Source organism: Acomys minous (genome assembly GCF_964271855.1).
Source record: "Acomys minous genome assembly, chromosome: 16".
In the NCBI taxonomy this organism is placed as follows: Eukaryota; Metazoa; Chordata; class Mammalia; order Rodentia; family Muridae; genus Acomys; species Acomys minous.
Genome location: NC_140498.1, coordinates 112,291 through 131,099, shown reverse-complemented (window position 1 = coordinate 131,099; position 18,809 = coordinate 112,291). Strand labels below are relative to the sequence as shown.

At 53.7% G+C, this 18,809-nt stretch overlaps 1 protein-coding gene across 2 annotated transcripts in view; it reads right to left on the bottom strand.

Annotated features, from left to right (window-relative positions):
* SPNS2 (SPNS lysolipid transporter 2, sphingosine-1-phosphate) overlaps window positions 1-18,458 on the bottom strand; it is a 37,913-nt gene extending 19,455 nt beyond the window's left edge. The window contains exons 1-2 of one of the 2 annotated variants that reach the window (XM_084761468.1): window positions 17,902-18,458; window positions 2,862-2,927 (exon numbers count right to left, since the gene is read on the bottom strand). In XM_084761468.1, the coding sequence (XP_084617594.1) occupies window positions 2,862-2,927; window positions 17,902-18,271 (436 nt within the window). In that variant the 5' untranslated portion in view covers window positions 18,272-18,458. The remainder of the gene's footprint in view (window positions 1-2,861; window positions 2,928-17,901) is intronic. The other variant, XM_084761469.1, reaches the window with a different exon arrangement.
* Between the last annotated feature and the right edge of the window lie 351 nt (window positions 18,459-18,809).

Genomic DNA, 18,809 nt, shown 5'->3' with positions numbered 1-18,809 from the left:
CAGTGCTCTGAGACGCATGACTTCAGCTCCATCTCCCAGTCCAGATTTTGGCTTCAGCTCTTTGCTTCCAGCACCTGGGAATTCCCTGTTAGCTTTAGCTTTCAAGTACAGCTATGTAACTTAAACAGGTTTTCTCTTCATATTTTTTCAAGCTTGGAGAACAAGGTGGGTGGGAGTGGGGGTGGGGGTGAGGTCCTGACATCTGTCTACTGACAAACTGACCAGATGTCCCTTCCTACGAATGAAAAAGCCCCACTGAAATGTTCCCTCCTCAGGGGAGCCTTTCCCACCTGCCACCAGCAACAGCTAGGTGCACACTCTGCTATCCACCCAGCCTCCCATGTGCCCTACACCTGAGAGGTATCTGAATGGTGTTTTCTATTCCCATTGACAAAGGGGATCTGCTTGCCAGCAGGGTCTAAGCATAATTAACACCCAGGCCAGGGCATGCCAAGCATCAGGTTGAGTAGCTGCTGCCCCTTTCATTGTGGGCTATGGGGGTCCCCCAATGGGTAGAGTTCTACTGTGGGCTGCCACAGAGGCCAAGCTGAGCAGGGCTGTGCAAGGGGATGCTAACAATGGACAGCTTCCCAGGGAGTAACTGAAAGGGCAGACCCAAGCCAAACCCTCTATCTCCAATCCCCAAAACCCCTGGAGCCCACAAATAAGCTGGTGCTGTTCTCAGTCCTGGCCCTTTGATCCGGGCAAGCAGCAACACCTAGCTGGCGCCCTCCACCAGCTCTGACCTTATCAGGCTCAGGGAAGAGACAGCTGCCTGGGGCACAGGCCAATTAGGTGCCTTGTTCTGGTACCCACTGAGTCACATCCTGGTTGAGCTTGTCCAGCTTCTTAGCTCCAATGGCCAAGAGGGTGAGGACACTACAGAGAGCTATCCCAGCTGTGTTACAGTAAACAGCAGGTCAAGACCATGGAGCAAGGACTCACAAGACTCTGAGAAGACTGGCAATTCTCATCTGAGCCCAGAGGTACCCACTGTGGGACACTGTGATGCCAGACATTCAGACTCTATAAGCCACATGGGCAGGAGCCTGCATAGACAGAGTCCTTTTGCAGCAAGACCTCAGCAAGTTGCTCCCCTCCCTTGGACCACCTCCTTCACCAGCAAGTAAACTTGGCAAAGGGAGCCTTAGGGTTCTGGGAGAATCAAAGGAGACCATACTTGTGGAGGACCTGTCTACTTCCAGCCAGGTCCCCAGAGGTCAGTAGGCACCATGTGCCCTCTCATGAAGCAAGAATCCAGCTTGGGAGGTCCTGATGAAGAAAACAGGACTTGACCTCCCACATGCTTCTGGGGCTGATATTCCCTCCATGTCCCTAAGAGGCCAGGTAGGACTGACTACACTCAAGGAAGTTGATGAAGGAAGCTGGGGTGCAGCCTCCCTCCAGATCACCAGCAAGGCTAGGACGAGAGAGACAAGACTCAACCCTAGGTTCCAGAAAACTCAGGAACCATGTGGGGTAGGAGCCAGGATCTAGGAAAGCTGTGTAGTCTACTCTTCCCATATCACCATTGGCTAGGACCTCTGGGTGGTCACTGTGCACAGGGGCCTGCACAGCATCCCAACCAGAGAGGCCAGGAAGGGGTTAGAAGGCCCTGGGCTCATAGCTTGGGTAGAGGCTACAGCTGCTAGAGTAGGGTCCTGACTACTATGAGGGGACGTGAGACTACACAGCTTTGCTCCCACTTAAGTTTGGGGTTTAGAGCCAATAAATAGTTCTCTATCCAAGCCATAAGACCCTACCCAGAATTTTTGCCAAGGGACAAGGGTCTGGGCACTCGCTGAGGCGCCTGGGCTGTGCGCTGTGTACCATGTCATTCTGTGAGCTCTAGGGGCCATTGTGCATATGGAATGCCACCTAGACAGGTCAGGCAGGTTCCAAGGCAGATTCCCTCCATCTCCACCCTCCCAGAACAGCCAGGCTGGAGAAGGGTTCATGGGCTGGAATGCAAATCAGAGCTCTCCCACACACCAGCCAGTCTAGCGCTCACAGCCAGATGAACTCCAGGACCAAGGGCCCAGAGACAGGCTCGACTCACACAACAAGGTTGGAGCCCAGACAGGATCAGACATCCTGAGAGCCCATACTGGATCGAGTCTCCATCAGGCCTTCAAGAGCCGCTTAGGTCATGGTAGTATAGCCAAAGCCAGTGGGGAGGCCAGGGAGCCAAGAGTACAGCTCCTATGGGGGCCCTGAAAAGTAGGGCAAGGATAAGGGAGACATGGTCTCTACCTCCTGAAGGAAAACTGGCAGGCTGGGACAGCTGCACTGTGATTTTTCTCTACATCCTCTGCTGTATTTGCCATAGCCCACAAGACCTCAGGTCCTGCCTCTGATGGCCCTTGGGGAGGTGAGTCAGGGACCCTCAGGCTGAGCCTAGATAGGACTCAGGACCTCACATTCCTCAGAAGCTGACAGGTGGTGGCATCGCTTGTCATTCAAAAGGTGATTCCTAAGTGGATCAGAATGAAGGAGAGAAGGGAGGGACAATGACAGAAACAGGCCGCTGAGGTTCAGCTGGCATCACCCAGATCAACAACTAGGCCAAGACACTGGGTACCAATGACACCTTCAAACCCAAAGGAAGGGCTTCCTTGGTGGGGATCCGCCCCAACCCATGTTCTCTGTTGTCTAATACCCACTTGGGGCAGATGCATGCGCTTTGCTTCACAGGAAAAGCAGCTGAGGCTTAGGACAGGGCCTGTTGGGGATTGGCAATAGTGGGATTTTGCTGCAATGGCCATGCTCATTCTGAAGCAAGGGCAGAATAGAGCAAGGGTATGAAGACTGAGCAGAGTCAGCCTTCCCTGCGTGGGCAGTGAGAGAGGAAGAGGCCTCACCTGACTGCAGCAAGCCGGCGCCCCGGTCCTTGACCCCAAAGTGCTGCTGGATATCCAGAAGAACGCCTAGAGGGGAGAGATGGGGTGCTTACTGCAAAGTCTAGCACAAGGGCATTCGCATTACCCACTAGCTGTTCACCCCACCAACACCACCCTGCCTGTCTCAGACCGGCCTGGCCCACCTCCTGCATTCCTGCCCAGATGTGGCCTCCACTTTGCCTAAGCTAGCCAGAACCCTGGAGAGCTTGGGGTTCCAGTCTTCCCTCCTAGACATACTGAGGACCTCCCACACTCAGCCCGAGCACCATGTCCACTCATCAGTCACGGCAGGAGCCTAAAGTATGAAGCAATGCAAGGCTCCTCTGTTGTCACTCAGTAAGGCTGACCTTTGGGCTCAACCTCAGTGAGAGATCAGGCCCTGGTCTCTGTCATTCAGAAAGTCCCCAGATAAGGAGCAACATGCACCCACAGCCAGTTGTGGAGACAACCAGTGGCTAGGAACAAAGGTAGCTTAAGGCAACACTCATACAGCCTTTCCTGCCTCTATGTGCAAGCCTATGCACATGGACACACGGACACACACACACACACACACACACACACACACACACACTTCACATGCACACATACACCACTCATGCCAGCTGCTCTCATGACCAGGACTCCAGTTTCCAGACACAGGAAGCAGGCCTCAGAGAGGCTCTAGGTTGGGGAAGGTCTTAGAGGTCACGACTGCTTCCCACTCTACCGCTTTTGCTCGCCACTGTGGCTCTGTTAACAGAAGCTGAAAAAACAAAAAACAAAAAACCTACAAGCCATTCACAGCTGACAGACAAAGCCATAGCTGCATGGGGGCTACAGACCCCAGAGTGCTTCCATAGCTCTTAGCCAAGTCAGAGTCAGCACCCCTCAACAGCCTAGCCCCAGGCCCCACCAGGTTATCTCTGTGGACAGAAGGGCACTGGGCCACAATCCTTTACCACAGAGAAGGGGTTAGGAAGGAAGAGGAAGAGACAACGCCCTACCTTCAACAGCTGCCTACACAGGGAGCAGAGGCCCTTGGGGACCCTAGAGCTTTCTCTGACAACGATAGCATTACTGGGATACGGGTGGTTTGTGCTGTGGGTGGCTCATCTAGCCTTGCGAGGCTGACAGGGTTATCCCACTGGACAGGTGAGAAAACTGAGGTACAGGAGATTGAGGCATAGGCTCAAAATTACCAACAGTGTCTGGGACTAGTAGGATAGATGGGGTGGGGGCACCAAGTGTCACTGTCCCTCTGCAGACCCTGCTGGGAGGCTAAGGGATCCCCTTGGCTGTAGGACCAGGCCTGCCTGGTGGCTGGCAGCCTGATAGCCGGGAGAAAGCAGCCTCCTCTCTAATTCCCTGAATGGATGCTCCATAATTATTCTAATGAAGAGGCAGTGTAAGGCCCAGCTAATGACTTAATAACCAAGGTCTGATGGTGCAGTGCCCTTGCCACAGAGCTGGATAGTAGGAGCTAAGCCTGCAGATGGCCACGGTCACTGTGTGGGACCAAAGGTGCCCTGACTAGCCTTGGAGGCCAAGAGGCTGCACCACTGGGCTCAGCTCTGAGGCACCATCCACACTCACCTCCTTCCCACAAGCTCACGCTCTCTCCTGAGCTTCTCTCTCAGTCACTATCACCCATGGCTCCTCAGTGTGCAAACCCTTCCTCGGGACACAGACAACAAACAGGTCCACAGTTCTGCTTCTGTAGCTCTTAGCTGAGTACTCAGAGTCAGCACACCCCAGGAGCCTAGCCCCAGGCCCCACCCAGTTACCTCTGTGGCCAGAAGGACACTGTCCTGCCTCATTTCCTGGATGACAGTTCCATTTCCCAAACTACCCAGTGCCTGCTTCCCCACTCCAAATGCCTCTTCTCTCTCCTGACCCAAGGCTCTCCATAGTGATCTCTGCCACTCCTTCAAGATTGGCTCCTGCGCCTCCTCTTTGAAGCAGTCTTCCCTTATTTCTCTCCCTCCTGCCACCCTCAGCCAATCAGTGTCCATCACTTCCTGGTCCATTCTGGTATTAGCACTACCCCAAAGATGCATCAGGATGAGTTAGTTCAATAGGGGAAGACACACAGGGTCATGGGGTCAGCTCCTGGGACCCACTGTGACTGGGAGCTAAGGTCATTAGTAATTGCTTCCTTGTAAAGTCTGGTGCTGAGAGGCTCTCATGGAAAATCTCATCCTGCCACTTGCCACATCTATTCTGCACACAAACTAAAGCTGAGAGGAAGGAAGCTACTACCACATAGCACCTCGGGCTCTGGACATGGGCTTTGAAATCAGGTCTTGAAATACTGAAGGGAAAAAAGAAGCTTTGTCTCTGTCAATGTACTCTCCCAACAGCCTCTGTGAGCAGAGAGAGGTCAGGGCACACACACAGCCATGGTGTCTGCAGCAGACACAAGTGGGAGAAGCAATCACTTCAGCCCTGACAGTGTCCGCCTAAGGAGGCATCAGACCCATTCCCTCAGGGCAAAAACTCAATCCCAAGGCTGTTCCCCATTGCAGATGCCCACCATAAGCCCCAGGCTGTCCTGTGAGATTCCCCACAATCCCAGATTCAATTCATTTGCTAGCACAGCTAACAGAACTCAGGGGAAAACACACACGCACACACACACTCTGTGACAAAGATTTCAGAGTAAACAGAACACAGAGTACACATTGAGACACATGGGGGAGGGGCACAGGGCCTCCTCACCTCCTAAAACACCACCTACAGTCCTTTGGGATTTTTTTGTTTGTTTGTTTGTTTTTTGAGACAGGTTTTCTCTATGTAACAACCCTGGCTTTCCTAGGCTTGCTTTGTAGACCAGGCTGGTCTTGAACTCACAGAGATCCACTCGCCTCTGCCTCCTGAGTGCTGGGATTAAAGGTGTGTGCCTCCATGCCTGGCAGTCCTTTGGGATTTTTGCAGAGGCTTTCGACGCAGACCTCCCTCACTGAACTCTTGGCCAATGGTAATCAATGCAGTGCTCAGCTCCCGTTCTGTCCCAGCCTTCTATCCCTGCCAGGGCCTTCAGTGACCAGTGATTAAGGCTATCTGGGGGCATGACCACCAGCCAACTCATTAGCATGCCAAATATGCTAATCATTCTGAAAATTCCAATGACTTTAGGGTCTCTATCAGGCAGGAGCAGGACCAAATGCAGATTCCACCACAGTTACCAGATTTGCTGTGAAAAGCAAAGAGGCGCTCTTGTCACCCTGCCTCTTACTGCTTTGCAGTTATCGCCTAGTTCAGGGCCCAGCTCCGAGCTGGTCCCCAGGGACAGTAGGGGGTGGAGTGGATGCCCATGGTGAGTCTCTGGAACCACAACAATGACAGTCACGGCTTCAAGTGTTGGAGAGACAAAAGGATGGGTAATCAGGAGAGAGCAGGAGAATGATGACCCCATCCTGGAATCCTGAGGCTGTGGCTATCCACCCACAGCCAAAGAAATGGCATGGGTCTGAAGAGATCCCTATCTCAGGGAAGGAAGTTGTATCAAAATCTAGAATTGTCCAGCTGGTCACTCCCCCATCCAGTGGTTTTCCAGCTTGACATATGCCTCTGCCTCCAGGAAGCTTTCCCTGACTTCTCCATTCTTCCACACGCAGAGGGCCATCCAAAATCCCCAGGAACTCCTAAGAAGTCTAGAAGCCAGAGCACAGGAGCTTGGAATCCCCTCTGCTACCTGCTCTAAAGCTGTAGGTGTAAGGCCAGAGTAACCTTCTTGGGTAGCAGGGACTGTATCAAAAGAGATCATGTCCCCTCTGAGCCTTTCTAGGTCATTTGCTCTTTCTGGCCTGGAGGGAGGCAGGGTGACAGGAGAACAGGACCCTGATAGCCACTGGCACGAGAAGCATGTGTCACGGAGGCTCACAGCTGGCTCACATTTTCCTCTGGGCTCTAGCCTGGCACAGGCACACACATCCTCTCCCCCCTCCCTTTATTTTTCTTTACCACAGCCTTACATTTAGTCTTTCCTGGAGGCTGAGGTTTGTTGGGTCACAGGATGGGCCTCATGCCCAGGAGCAGCTTCCCACAGCTCAGGCCAAGCCCAGCCAACTGGCCCACCAGTTCCAGCCAGGAGCGGACAAGGTGAGGCTCCCACTCCAGTGGGGCAGGGGCAACCTATTCCAGTCGTAGCCCCGCCTCTCCAGGAGGCCACCCAACCCATATTCACAAGGGCTTCCTGCCCGCAGGGTCTCCACCCCCAAGGATACATATCCAGGAATAGCAGAACCCTGAACTCTCCAGTCCATGCACAGCCATCACAACCCTCACAAAGGCCTCCTCTCCTCACACAGATCCTGCAAAAGATCGGCCTCTACCTGGTACCTCAGCTTTCAGCCTCTTTCTGGTATCTGCCTCCACCAGGCTTCCCATGTCTTCCTTATACATCCTGGTTGTGGGTACACCTTGACCTGTCCCCTTGGCTAGCTCCCATCATGGAGCATGTTTGGGGATGTGGCTCAGTTGTTAGACTGCCTGCCTAGCATGCACGAAGCCCCGAATTTCATCCCCAGCATGCAATATACTAAGTGTGGTAGTGCATGATGCCTCTAATCCCCTCATTCAAGAGGTAGAGAGACAGGAGGATCAGAAGTAAGATATCCTTGGCTATATATCAAGTTAAAGGCCAGCCTGGGCTACATGAGACCGTACAAACAAACAAGACAAAAATAAAGTTCTGCCCTTCGAATTGTGTCCTCACTCGGGTTGGACAACACTGCCATCCTCCTCCTTCCCCCCACTGGTTTACCTCACACTCTCCTCTTATCCTTCAGTTTCACAGCCTCTCTTTCCACAGCTTCCAGCTAGCTCCATCCCTAACCAGCACTACTGCTGAACACCCAGCCTGCCCTAGGAGTCACCTGGAGCCCTCTTTTACTGCCCAGGATCTCCCCATCTTCACTGCCTTGCCTAGCTTCCCTGCTTCTGACCCTTGCTGGTCCCTGCTCTTCCCTCCTGTGGCTAGCCCTCACAAACACTTAGCAGTTGCTCCCTGGGTTCCAGGTCTAAGGCTGAGGCTCTAGGACCCTCCAGGCTGTTCCTGGACTCAAGGGGCTAATGCTGCAGCCTGGTGGGTGTCAGCTCTGGCCATGCCTCAGAATCACCCACAACTTCCTCAAGACCTGCTGACTCATCCTCTGGTCCAGCGATACTGCAATAGACAAGAGCAAGGTGAAGGGTGCCATGTGCTCTGAGGGTGTTAACTCACCGCCCATGGCTGCCCAGAGCCTTCTGTGGTTCTCCATAGCTGCCTAAATAAAGCCTAAGTGCTGAGCACTCAAGATGTCCATGGTACCTGAATTGGCACACGTGTAAGCGCACACACATGCACAAACACTACCACATATACACACACGAGCACACACAGAGAGCACTAAATTGTAGCTGTGACCACTCACTTCCTGGACTCCCATTTCTTTCCTGAATAAATAGACAGAATGGAGAAAGTAGGTTGGTGGCAAACCTGTCCAAGACTTTCAGTCACTCTGTTTGTTTGTTTCTCAAGACAGGGTTTCTCTGTGTAGTTGTGGCTGTCCTACACTCACTTTGTAGACCAGGCTGGCCTCGAACACACAGTGATCCACCTGTCTCTGCCTCCCAAATGCTGGGATTAAAGCCTTGTGCCACCACGCCCAGCCTCAGTCACTCTTAAAGTGTGTGCCTGCTTTAAATAAATATGACCTCCCTCACCAGGCGTGGTGGTTTAACCCGTAAAGCCCAGCGACTTGGGAGGCTGGGGCAGGAAGATTAAAGGCTTAAATCCATCTCAGGAAACTTAGTGTCTCAAAATAAAAAGTAAAAAAGCCAGGTGCCATGGTGCACACTTTTAAACCCAGCACTTGGGAAGACAGAGACAGGTGGATCTCTGTGAGTTCGAGGCCAGACTGTTCTACAAAGTGAGTCCAGGATAGCCAAAGCTACACAGAGAAACTCCGTCTTGAAAAACAAAAACAGACAGACAAAAATAAAATAAATAAAAAGTGAAAAAAGCTGAGCATAGCAGTAAATGCCTTTAATCCCCACCACTGGGGAGGCAGAGGCAGGAGGATTTCTGTGAGTTTGAAGCAAGCCTGGTCTACATAGCAAGTTCTAGGTCAGCCAGGACTACATATAAAAACCCCATCTAAAAATAAATTTTTTTTAAGTAAAAAGAGGGCTGAGGTATGTATAGCTCAGTGGCAAAGCAATTGCCTAACATGCACAAAACTCCAGGTTGACTCCCAGCACTAAAAATCTCTAAGCACAGTGGTCAAAAGACCCTGCCCACACAGACCTGTGACTGGCCCTTCATAGCTCCAACCACTGCCATGGGAAGTTCAGTACTGCCTGTTAAGATCCACTTCACCCTCCAAGTCACACCCACCAGAGTATCCTTTCTATCTTTGAGGCTTTTGGTGAGGTGCCCTCTGGGACCCTAGAGCCAAACACCCTCTGGCCCTGCTCATATTGCATGCATCCCAGAGGCTCCTGGGTGAGTCCCCATCATGGTCAGTAGCCCCAAAAGACCAACTCCCAATTCAGGATGCCAGGCCTCCTCCAGCCAGTCCCATCCTGTCGACACCAGAGCCTCCGAGAGGCCAAACGTAAGAAAAGGCCACATTTCTGGGTGTGGTAGTGTACCCCTTTAATTCCAGCCTACTCCACATACATCTCTCATAAAAGATTTTTTTTTTAAAGCTGCACTGTCCTTGGAAGCCTTGCCTTAGGCAGCCTCGGGCTTAAGGTCAAGAGAGTGCTATCTTGCGTGTTCTTCCTGCTTGGTTACCTAGAGTGGTCTGTGTAGCACTCACACCTGCCCCCCAAAGCACACTCATCTGCCTTAGCCTCTCCTGAAGGAGCAGTCAGCTTAGATGACTTCTCAGGGGCATGGACTCCAGGGGCAGACCATCTGGGTTTAAATCCTAGCCTTTCTATCTTCGCTGCTGTGTGACGTTAGGAAAGCTATGTAACCTCTCTGAGATAGCTTCCATCTTTATGACTTGATTTTGCTTCCCATGATTGGTAGGAGGCTTGAGCACATTGATCCATGTGAAACATTTTAGAACAGTGCCTGGCACATGGTTGGTACGCCATACATGTCACATGACCATCCCTGATCACTAAGCAGTGGGGTAGGATACAGCTTCTGTCCAGAGCTTTTCAGCTCAGACGAGTGTCCTTTGGTTTTCTTTTCTCTGAAATGAGGTGGGTACCTGGAAAAGTGGGTCCTGGGGATCTGAAGGGAAGCACCACACTGCCCTCAGCCAGTCCCCTCAGAAACCTGGTTTTTGTGTGGTTGCCTCGGCACTGGCTCCCTGTGGGAATATTTCCCATCCAGTGCTTGGCAGCTTCTACCCTCGTAATTACAGAGGCTCAAGAGCCTGGCTCTGGGTGGCTACGGCCAGGAAGCCACAGCCTGAGGACCCAGCCCAGGCACACACACTCTCAGACCAACCCCTGCCTGTCCATCAGGAACAAGCTGACCAACTCATCTGCTCCCTTCTTAGAACCTCAGCTGCTGATTTTAAAAGTAGCCTAGTATCCCACCACATCTTTACTGGCTATGCTCTCCACTCACATACGTGGGTCCTGCTTTTCCAACACCCTGCAAAGCAAGGCCATTAATATCTGAACGGTCTAGGGTGACTTTTGGCTGGGACATGTTGGTAAAGAGCTCTGGCCTGGAGGGAGTCTTGAACCCTAGGAAAACCCCTCCCTACTCCACAGACCTCCAGCAGCCCTGGAGATGCCCCTCCTCATCAAACTACTGCCAAGGTGGGTGGGACCAGCCACTGGCCTGTGGTTCTACTCTATCATTTGGGGCTGCCTTTCCTGGAACCAGACTCAGCCTTAGCAATTTGGGGGCACTGTGTAGCCACTCCTTTCCAGCTTAGCCACACAGCCCTGGCTTGGCAGGGCAACTCCCCAAATCACCAGGGGCCAGGGACAAGGTGGCCACAGCCTTATCTTGACCCTCAGAGGTGTGGCAGTATGGCCATTGGAGGTACTAGGAGGCCAAGGCATAGGACAGAGAGCATAAGGAAGAGATAAGAGGCCTGAGTGACCACAGAGCCTGAGGGACTCCTGCCTCCACCTCTCAGAGGTACATGGGACAATAGCCAGGGACCAAGCAGGAACTGGGCTAGGCTGGCTTTCAACCTCTGGGGCTTTGCTCACGTTGTCAATCCGAGTCTCCTGTCAACGCCACACCAGTTGTCCTCACATGCTTCACAGAAGCTGCCCCCTTAGCCTAGGCCTGGCCCTTCATAGTCTGCTAAGCCAAATCTTGATCCTTGCCTTGCCTGGGAGTCTCACCCAAAAGTGACACAGAGACCACAGATGGAGTCTGAGTGACTCCAGCAAGTTCTGCAGCTGAGCCAAGGGCAGACAGAGAGGCAGGAGACCAGAACTGTGTCCCCTGTCCCCTAGCTCTGGCAGTGCATTATCTTTGCCTGCTCACCCCCTCCTAGCCAAAAGGGGAAGACCAGACTTCGCAGGATCTCACTGCAGGGCCAGGGCTAGCCTTATCCACAGGCGAAATAGGGCCCACTACAGTGTCCTTCTAAATGCCCAGAAGTGGCTCCATGTCCGGTGAGGAGGTCCCCATTGTCCAGGCTGAAGACTAGGCAGACAAGGACAGCCTTGCCCAACTTCCTTTCATTTCCTTCCAGGAAATGCCAGCCCAGAGGCTCATTGTACATCCTGGCCAGGTTAAAAGGGCAGAATCCACAAACCAGCTACGGCCTTAGAGGCCTAAGCCTCTCTGCACAGGGGCCTGATCCTTCACCTGTGCCCCGCCTACTCCAAAGAAGGCCTTCTGAGGTTGGCATCTAACTGCTTCCCAAACTTGAGCCTGCTCCCATGCACACTGGGATCACAGACATGTCAGCTTCTTGAGGCTGGCGGGAGATAGTGACCCTATTGAGGGGGCCATGTGCAGTGATGGAAACAAACAAACAGGCAGCTTAAAACGAGGAGATATTAGCACTCAGGGAGGCAGAGGCAGGTGGATCTCTGAGTTCAAGGCCAGTCTGGTCTACAAAGCTAGTCCAGGACAGCCAAGGCTACACAGAGAAGCCCTGTCTCGAAAAACAAAACAAAACAGAACAGAACAAAACAAAACAAAACAAAAAACAACTAGGAGATACGGCTTAGCAGGTGAAGGTGCTGATACCCAGGCTGATGACCAGAGTTCAAACCCTGCAGTCCATACTGCAGAAGGAAAGAAACAATTCCTACAAGCTCTGACCTCCACAAGCATGCTATGGCATGTGTGCACACATGATAAATAAATGTAAATTATTAAATTAAGTAAGTAAAACCTGGAGCTGGGCTGGGGATGGAGTTCAGTTGGTACAGTGCCTTGCTTAGCATGCTGAGTCCTGGTACTACATAACCCAGGGATGGTGGCATATACCTATAATCCCAGCACTTGGGAGGGTTAGGCAAGAGGAGGCAAGAGGATCAAGAGTTCAAAGTCATCCTCAGCTATACAGCAGGTTAAAGGCCAGCCTGGGCTACATGAGATTCTATCTAAAAAAGGAAAAGGGGGGTTGCTGGAGAGATGGTTGAAAGCACTGGTCGCCCTTGCATTGCAGAGGACCCGGGTTCAGTTCCCAGCACCCACATGGTGACCCACAAGCACCTCTAACTCCGGTTCCAGAGTATCTGATCCCTTCTTCTCACCCCTCCCCAGGGCACGTGATGTACATGCATGAAATGACTACATCTAACATTTTTAAAAAATAAAATAAAAAAAGTATTAGACACCTGTCTCAGACCAGAGGATAGGGACACTTTCTGGAACAAGGGCACACAATAACAGGGTCTGCAGGGAAACAGAAGCCAGTGATTGCAGCTCCTGGGACCATGGCTGATGGGAGGTCCAGAGAGAGCCAGGGCCACCAGAAAAGCTGCCCTGACACTATGTGCTCACAATACCCTTGGAGTAACACAGCAAGAAAGACAAAATCATTGAATATAGATCCAGGGATAGGAGACACCTTGAATTACACAGCAAGGATAGTTTGGTCTGGCAAAGCCAATAAGTAGCAGGACATTAGCCCAGAAGCCACTCTGAGCCTGGGGATGAGTCCAGTATTCTGTTAACCTCCTTTGTTCTTATCTCTGTCTGTCCTCGAGATCTCAGCCCTCCCACCCCCATGCCCGGGCAGAAACAAAAGCCACTTCCTCTGCCAAAGAATCTGGGGAAGGGATGAGGGTCTCCCCTCTCCAAACAGCCCCATCTGTGCACAGCAGCGTAGGCTGTGGCCCACAGCCCTTGCAGCTTTCCTGCCCTAGCCACAAAACGGGACACTTAGGCCTAGCCAGGGCTGTAAAGGGCCCTGGGTACTTCCTCTAAGAGGTACTGACCTCTGGGAGGTCAACGGTAGGAGGTTCTGGCAGGAACAACAGGAAGAGCCTTGAGGAAGAAGCAGGGGTTCAGGGCTGGCAGGCCGGCTTTGAGTCACCTGGCATTCCAGGACTCTGAGGTTTACCTGGGCACAGCTGCCAGAAAGGTGCCCTGAACACCACACCCAGAGCCCTAGTAGGGATTTCCCCACAGTGTGTAGACGTGGCAGAAGCCAGGACAAGGCTACCCAAGGTGGCAAGAAGCATGTTTATCCTCATGGTGACCACCTCTATTCAGAATGCCAGTCACCGGGCCACAAAACCCTGAAGTGTGCCTTGATACCCTGGACCTCACTTTCCCTATATGTCTGCCCTAAATAGACTCAACTAGACAGGGGAACAAAAAGCTGGGAGGAGAGTGAGCCCCAGTCTGGTACCACAGCCCTGAGGCTCAAGGGAAGCCCCATGTCTGCCAGGCTTGTGTTCCTGGCGGGGTCCCTGTGCTCATCACTCCTTCTGGGCTTGTGTTAGTGAGTGGTTGCCATGGATACTGGCCTCAGCTTCTTTGGCAGAAAAGGACTCCCCCAGGGCAAGGCTCTGTTTCTCTTCACCAACCCCCACAATGATGCCCAACTCCAGGTGCTGAGAGCGGCACAAGCTGGATTAAAGGGACAGAGAACAGGTCTTGGGAAGGGCACAGGTGCTCTGGAGATGTTGAGGAAGGGTCTTGGTTATCAAATAGTCACTCACCAACCACAATTAGAATTCAGGCTAGCCCTCCTTGGCTGTGCCTGCTTCCAGGAGCCAAGTATGATCATCCTTGGAAAATGGGGAGCCCAGGGGCAGAGGCCACTCTAGCTCCAGGAAACAGAGCCAGAAAGGGAACTTTTCTCCTGGCCTGGAAGCCACAGGTGTCTTTGTTCTCCTTTTCTGCATCTGCACAAGAAGGTGGAGGGAAGGATGCAGACCAGACTGCTAAGCTAACTCAGTGTTATCCAAGTGAACCAGTGCTGTAGGAGCAGAGTATGGGGGCCCAGCCCTCCTTCCTAAGTCTGAGGCTGGCTGCCCTCAGGGGGTTCCCACGGGGAGAAGAGCCCATAATTACCTGGATCACTGGGTGGCGCTGGGAATGCTAGCATAGAGGCAGATGCCACCCGAGTTCCCAGGGCAGAGACCAGCCCTGGTGCAGAAGGGAGGGCCTCTCGCTCAGGTATCCCAAAGGACAGCCCGAAAGGGACTGTCATATACAGAGAGAACGAGGAAGGACGTACTGCTTAGAGGCACAGCTTGGGCCTCTGCACAAAAGAGCAGGCAGCTGACAATCTGTGAAGCCCTCCCAGGTATCCGGCCTCCACCCAGGTGCCCTGGTGCATTCTCACTCATCCCATACCAGCGCAGGTGGAGGCAGAACCTGGCCCACAGGAGGCTCACGTGCTGGCTGCAAGACCATGTGACTGGCAAGCTGGGAAACGGATGCAGCTGGATGCAGAGTCTGGTGGCAAAGACTCTAACCCTGCACTGTTTTCTCCTGTGACCCCAGCCATGTGAATCTGACCCGAGCTGTGATGGTAAATCCAAATCATCCAATGATTTGGAAGACAGCAGGAAAAGAAATGTAAAGTGTCCCAGAATAACATAAGAACTTTGCTGAACATGTCCTGTTAAATAAAATGTATTATTTAGGGCTGGGGGGTGCTTGATGCATAAAGGCCGGAAGCATGAGGACCTGAGTTGTATCCTTAGCAGCCAGGCCTCAGGCCACTGAGATGTTGGAGAACAAGGGCTTCTGCTGTCAAGAATAACAACCTGAGTTCAATTCCCAGAATTCACAGTGGAAGGAGAAAACCAATGCCTGTTAGCTGTCCTCTGACATCCACGCCCGCCCACACATAAAATAAATAGTTTTTTAAAAGCCAGGCTAAACTGCATGCAATTGTGCTCATGTGTGCTTGTAATCACAACACTGGGGAGGAAGACGCAGGTGATTCCATGACACTCACTAGCTAGCCAGTCTAGCTTAATCAGCAAGCTGCAGGCCAAGGAGAGACCCTGCCTCCAAAAACAGAGTGGTCAGTTGCTGAGGAGCCACCTCTGAGGCTGACTTCTGGCTTCCACATCCACCCACATGCATATATGCACCAGCAGGAACATGTACCCACACATGCACACTTACAAATAAAATATATTAACTACACATGTTTCTTTCTGTCTTTTTTTTGTCTGAAAACTGGACACTTTGGCATTCATCTGTATCTTGCATTCACTCCTCTGGACAGAACTGGCTATGCTATGAGAAAACAGAACTGTACAGGAGGGATATAAAAAAAAATTAAAAAGCAGAAACTCCCCGTGCTTTGATGAGGTTGCTGGGGCCAGACTGTGAGGTTCTTAGGGGTCAGGTAGGCACAAGCATCAAAAGTACCCACACAACAGAGTGTCTGTATGCCTGCCTCTCTCCCAGTAGGACCAGCAGACAACAGGTGGACTCAGGTCCTGGCACAAGACCATGAAAGCCATAGTAGTCACCATAGAGATTGTAAATATTCCTAAAACCTGATCTCAGGGTCAGGAGGAGGGAAGGCCATCATAAAGAAAGGAGGCAGGCTTATCCGGAGAGGAAATGATGCATGCTGTTTTGGGGATGGGGTGGGGGTAGTGCACAAGCTCACTCCCTGGGCAGCACAGTGAGGGATGCACAGCTCAGGTATATGGGTGTCCAGAGCTTTCCAAACCTTCCTCCCCACTGTGCATCCCCCACCCCGTTCACCAGAAATCTGCTATCTCAGTCTCCCACTCTGCTCTAAGCATTGGTGAAGGTAGATACGCCCCAAGCCCCTCCCCGAGCGGGTTCCACCTACCCCTCTCTGCCCTTGGCCATGGTTTCCTCTAGGGACCTCAGAAGAGGTGGTCTGGGGCCAGAATAAAACAAGTTGGGAAGCATGACAGCACTAAAAGGCACCCCAATACTTTCTACCTAAGAGAGAAGAGACCCAGGCCAGGCAGAAAGGGGGGGTCTAACACCTGCTTTGCTGATCACACCCCTGGGCAATCTTGGATAGAGTTGTTCATGGGCCTGAGTTCCTCCAGCTGGGAAGAGCCTGTTCTGCAAAGTGAAGGCCCCCAATGTTCTCTGGCTTGTCCTCACAGGGTGGCACCTAAGATCCTGAGTCCCAGGCAGCACATCACTTGCATGGTAGGTTGGCACAGCTGAGGGTACACCATGCTCTTGCTCACCAGAGAAGGGAAATAGCCTTTTAGGGACAACCTGACCCAAAAATTGATGCCACTGGCACCTACTTCAAGTTCACCCCCATGGAGGGACAGAGAGCCAAGAGTGAGTGGGTGTACAAGCAAGAGTGGGGGGGCAGTTTCTGCTCTCCCATTAGAGTTCTTTCGTTCCACTTGACACAAAAACTATTCAACACGGGAGAAGACCGAGGACCAAAGAAGAACACCCAGGTACCCAGAGGTGGCATGCACTTTATGTCAGAGCTCTCTTTTCCAAATCACCATTGAGTTTTCTTTAGTGTCGTACAAAATATTCGAGTCATCCTATCTCTCGTCCCTTCCTTCTTCTCTCTCTCTCATTAGGTTCTAGACTAAACTGTCAGATCCTCCGAACTGCTCTGCTCCGCAGGGAACCTGGAAGCCAACCTGGTCAGATTCTTTTCTTTACAAAGCTGCATTATCCTCAAGCAGGGCCAGTTTTAGCACAAGTCCCTACACCTTGACCCCTGTGAAGACAGGGAGAGAAGCCAGCATAATAGAATCCCAGAGCCACATCCACCCTAAGAGGCCCAGGGATCAATCAATTCACAAAGGGAAACAGACCTAAATACAAGCTGAAACTGGCCCAAGGTCACACACATCAAGCACAGCCAGGATAGAAACCCAGCTGTATCCATTTCAGTCCCAAACCTGGGGTTGATTCGCAAAGATGCGCAAAGAGCACGAGGCTTCCTCTTTTTAGACCCCCAACCTCCAGGCCTATGCTCTGCCCCTGGCCCCAAGCGCCAAGGAGCAGAAGGAGGCGTCTCCAGGCCTCAAGCCAGGGCCAGCTGCAAACCGCATCCTGGGTCCCCAGGCGGCGCGGACCCGCCCCGCCCCTCCCTCGGCTCCCCGCAGGCCTGAGCCTTTGTCAGCCACGCGCTTACAAGCTCACACACACACACATCCGCGCCGCCACGCGCGCACACACTCGGGCTGCCTGGCGCACACCCGCAAGGGGCGCACACACTGGCCGCACGCATGCGGGGGGGGGGGGGCGGACGGTGGTGGCGGAGGCTGAGGAAAGAAGGAACAGACGGGCCATGCACGCACAGACGGCCTGGGCTAGAGGAAGAGGAGGAAAGGCCCGGGAATCTGCAGCTGCAGAGGGAGGGGGCGCACAGGCGAGAAGGCAAGGGGGATGCAGAGGAGACTCCGGGAGGACAACGATGGGCCGTCAAGGGCTGAGGACTCACTGGCTGCTCCAGGGGTGGCAACTCCACCAACCCCTGGCACAGTGAGCGTAGGGTGCTCTGGATTGGACCCGTGTAACACGAGAGTATCACTTGAACAGATTAGGCACTCTCTAGAGGGCTTAGATCTAGGGGGCTGCAACCAAAAGCTCCCTAGGGCACCTGGGATGGAAGGACCCCTAGTCCTCGGGCTGGATGGGGCATTTGCTCACCTGCCACGGTGTACCTATCCAGGTAGTTGAGCACGTTGCCCAAGCTCAGGATGGCAGCGGCTGCCCCCCGCCCTCGGCCCAGGCTGGCGGGTTTGGGGTTCTGCGCGCCGGGGCCCTTGGCAGCGGCTGCGCAGCCCGGGGTGCCGGGGATGCTGGGGAGTCCGGACGGGACCCGCCTCACGCTGCCAGACAACGTCTGCACCTCTTCGTCGGCGGGCAAGACTCCGGCGCCCCCCGCACCCCGCGACCCGCAGCAAGCGCTACCTCCAGCCCCTGGCTGCGTCCCCCGGCGCCGGCGCCTCCGCTCGGCGTCCGCCTCCTCCTCCTCCGCGCCGCCCGCCGCCGCCGAGGCGCATTCCAGGCACATCATGCCCGCCGGGACCGGGGCGGCGGGGGGCGCGGGGGGCGCGAGGGACGCGAGGCCCAGCCCGGGCCCGCTCAGTGCGTGCGCGCGCCGCGGAGCAGCCGCTGCACCATCCCGGCCGGGCCCGTCGGCTTCTGCGCTCGGGCTCCAGCCCCGGCTGCGCCGCTGCTACTGTTCAGTCGGTCCGACGCGCGGCCCCGGCGGCTCTGACAGCTGCGGCCGGGCCCGCCCACCAGGCTCGTGCCCAATCACCTCCGGGCTCAGACTACAGCTCCGCCCCGCACGTGCTGACCCGGGAGGGGGGATGAGGGTGTGGGGGAGCCTGGCCGCAGAGCCCCACCCGCCTGACGGGGGCGCAAGTCACGCAGGAGCCGTGCAACCGCGGAACCCTCGGGGATCAGAGGGGATTGCGAGGGGCTGCGGCACTGATTAGGATTTAGGTGAGGGAAGTAGGATGCCCTAGACCCTACTCAACTTCCACCCTGCCCCTGCGGTGGGAGAGGGCCCCTAGGGGGCTGAGGCCAAGGGAGGGCCAGAGCTTGAG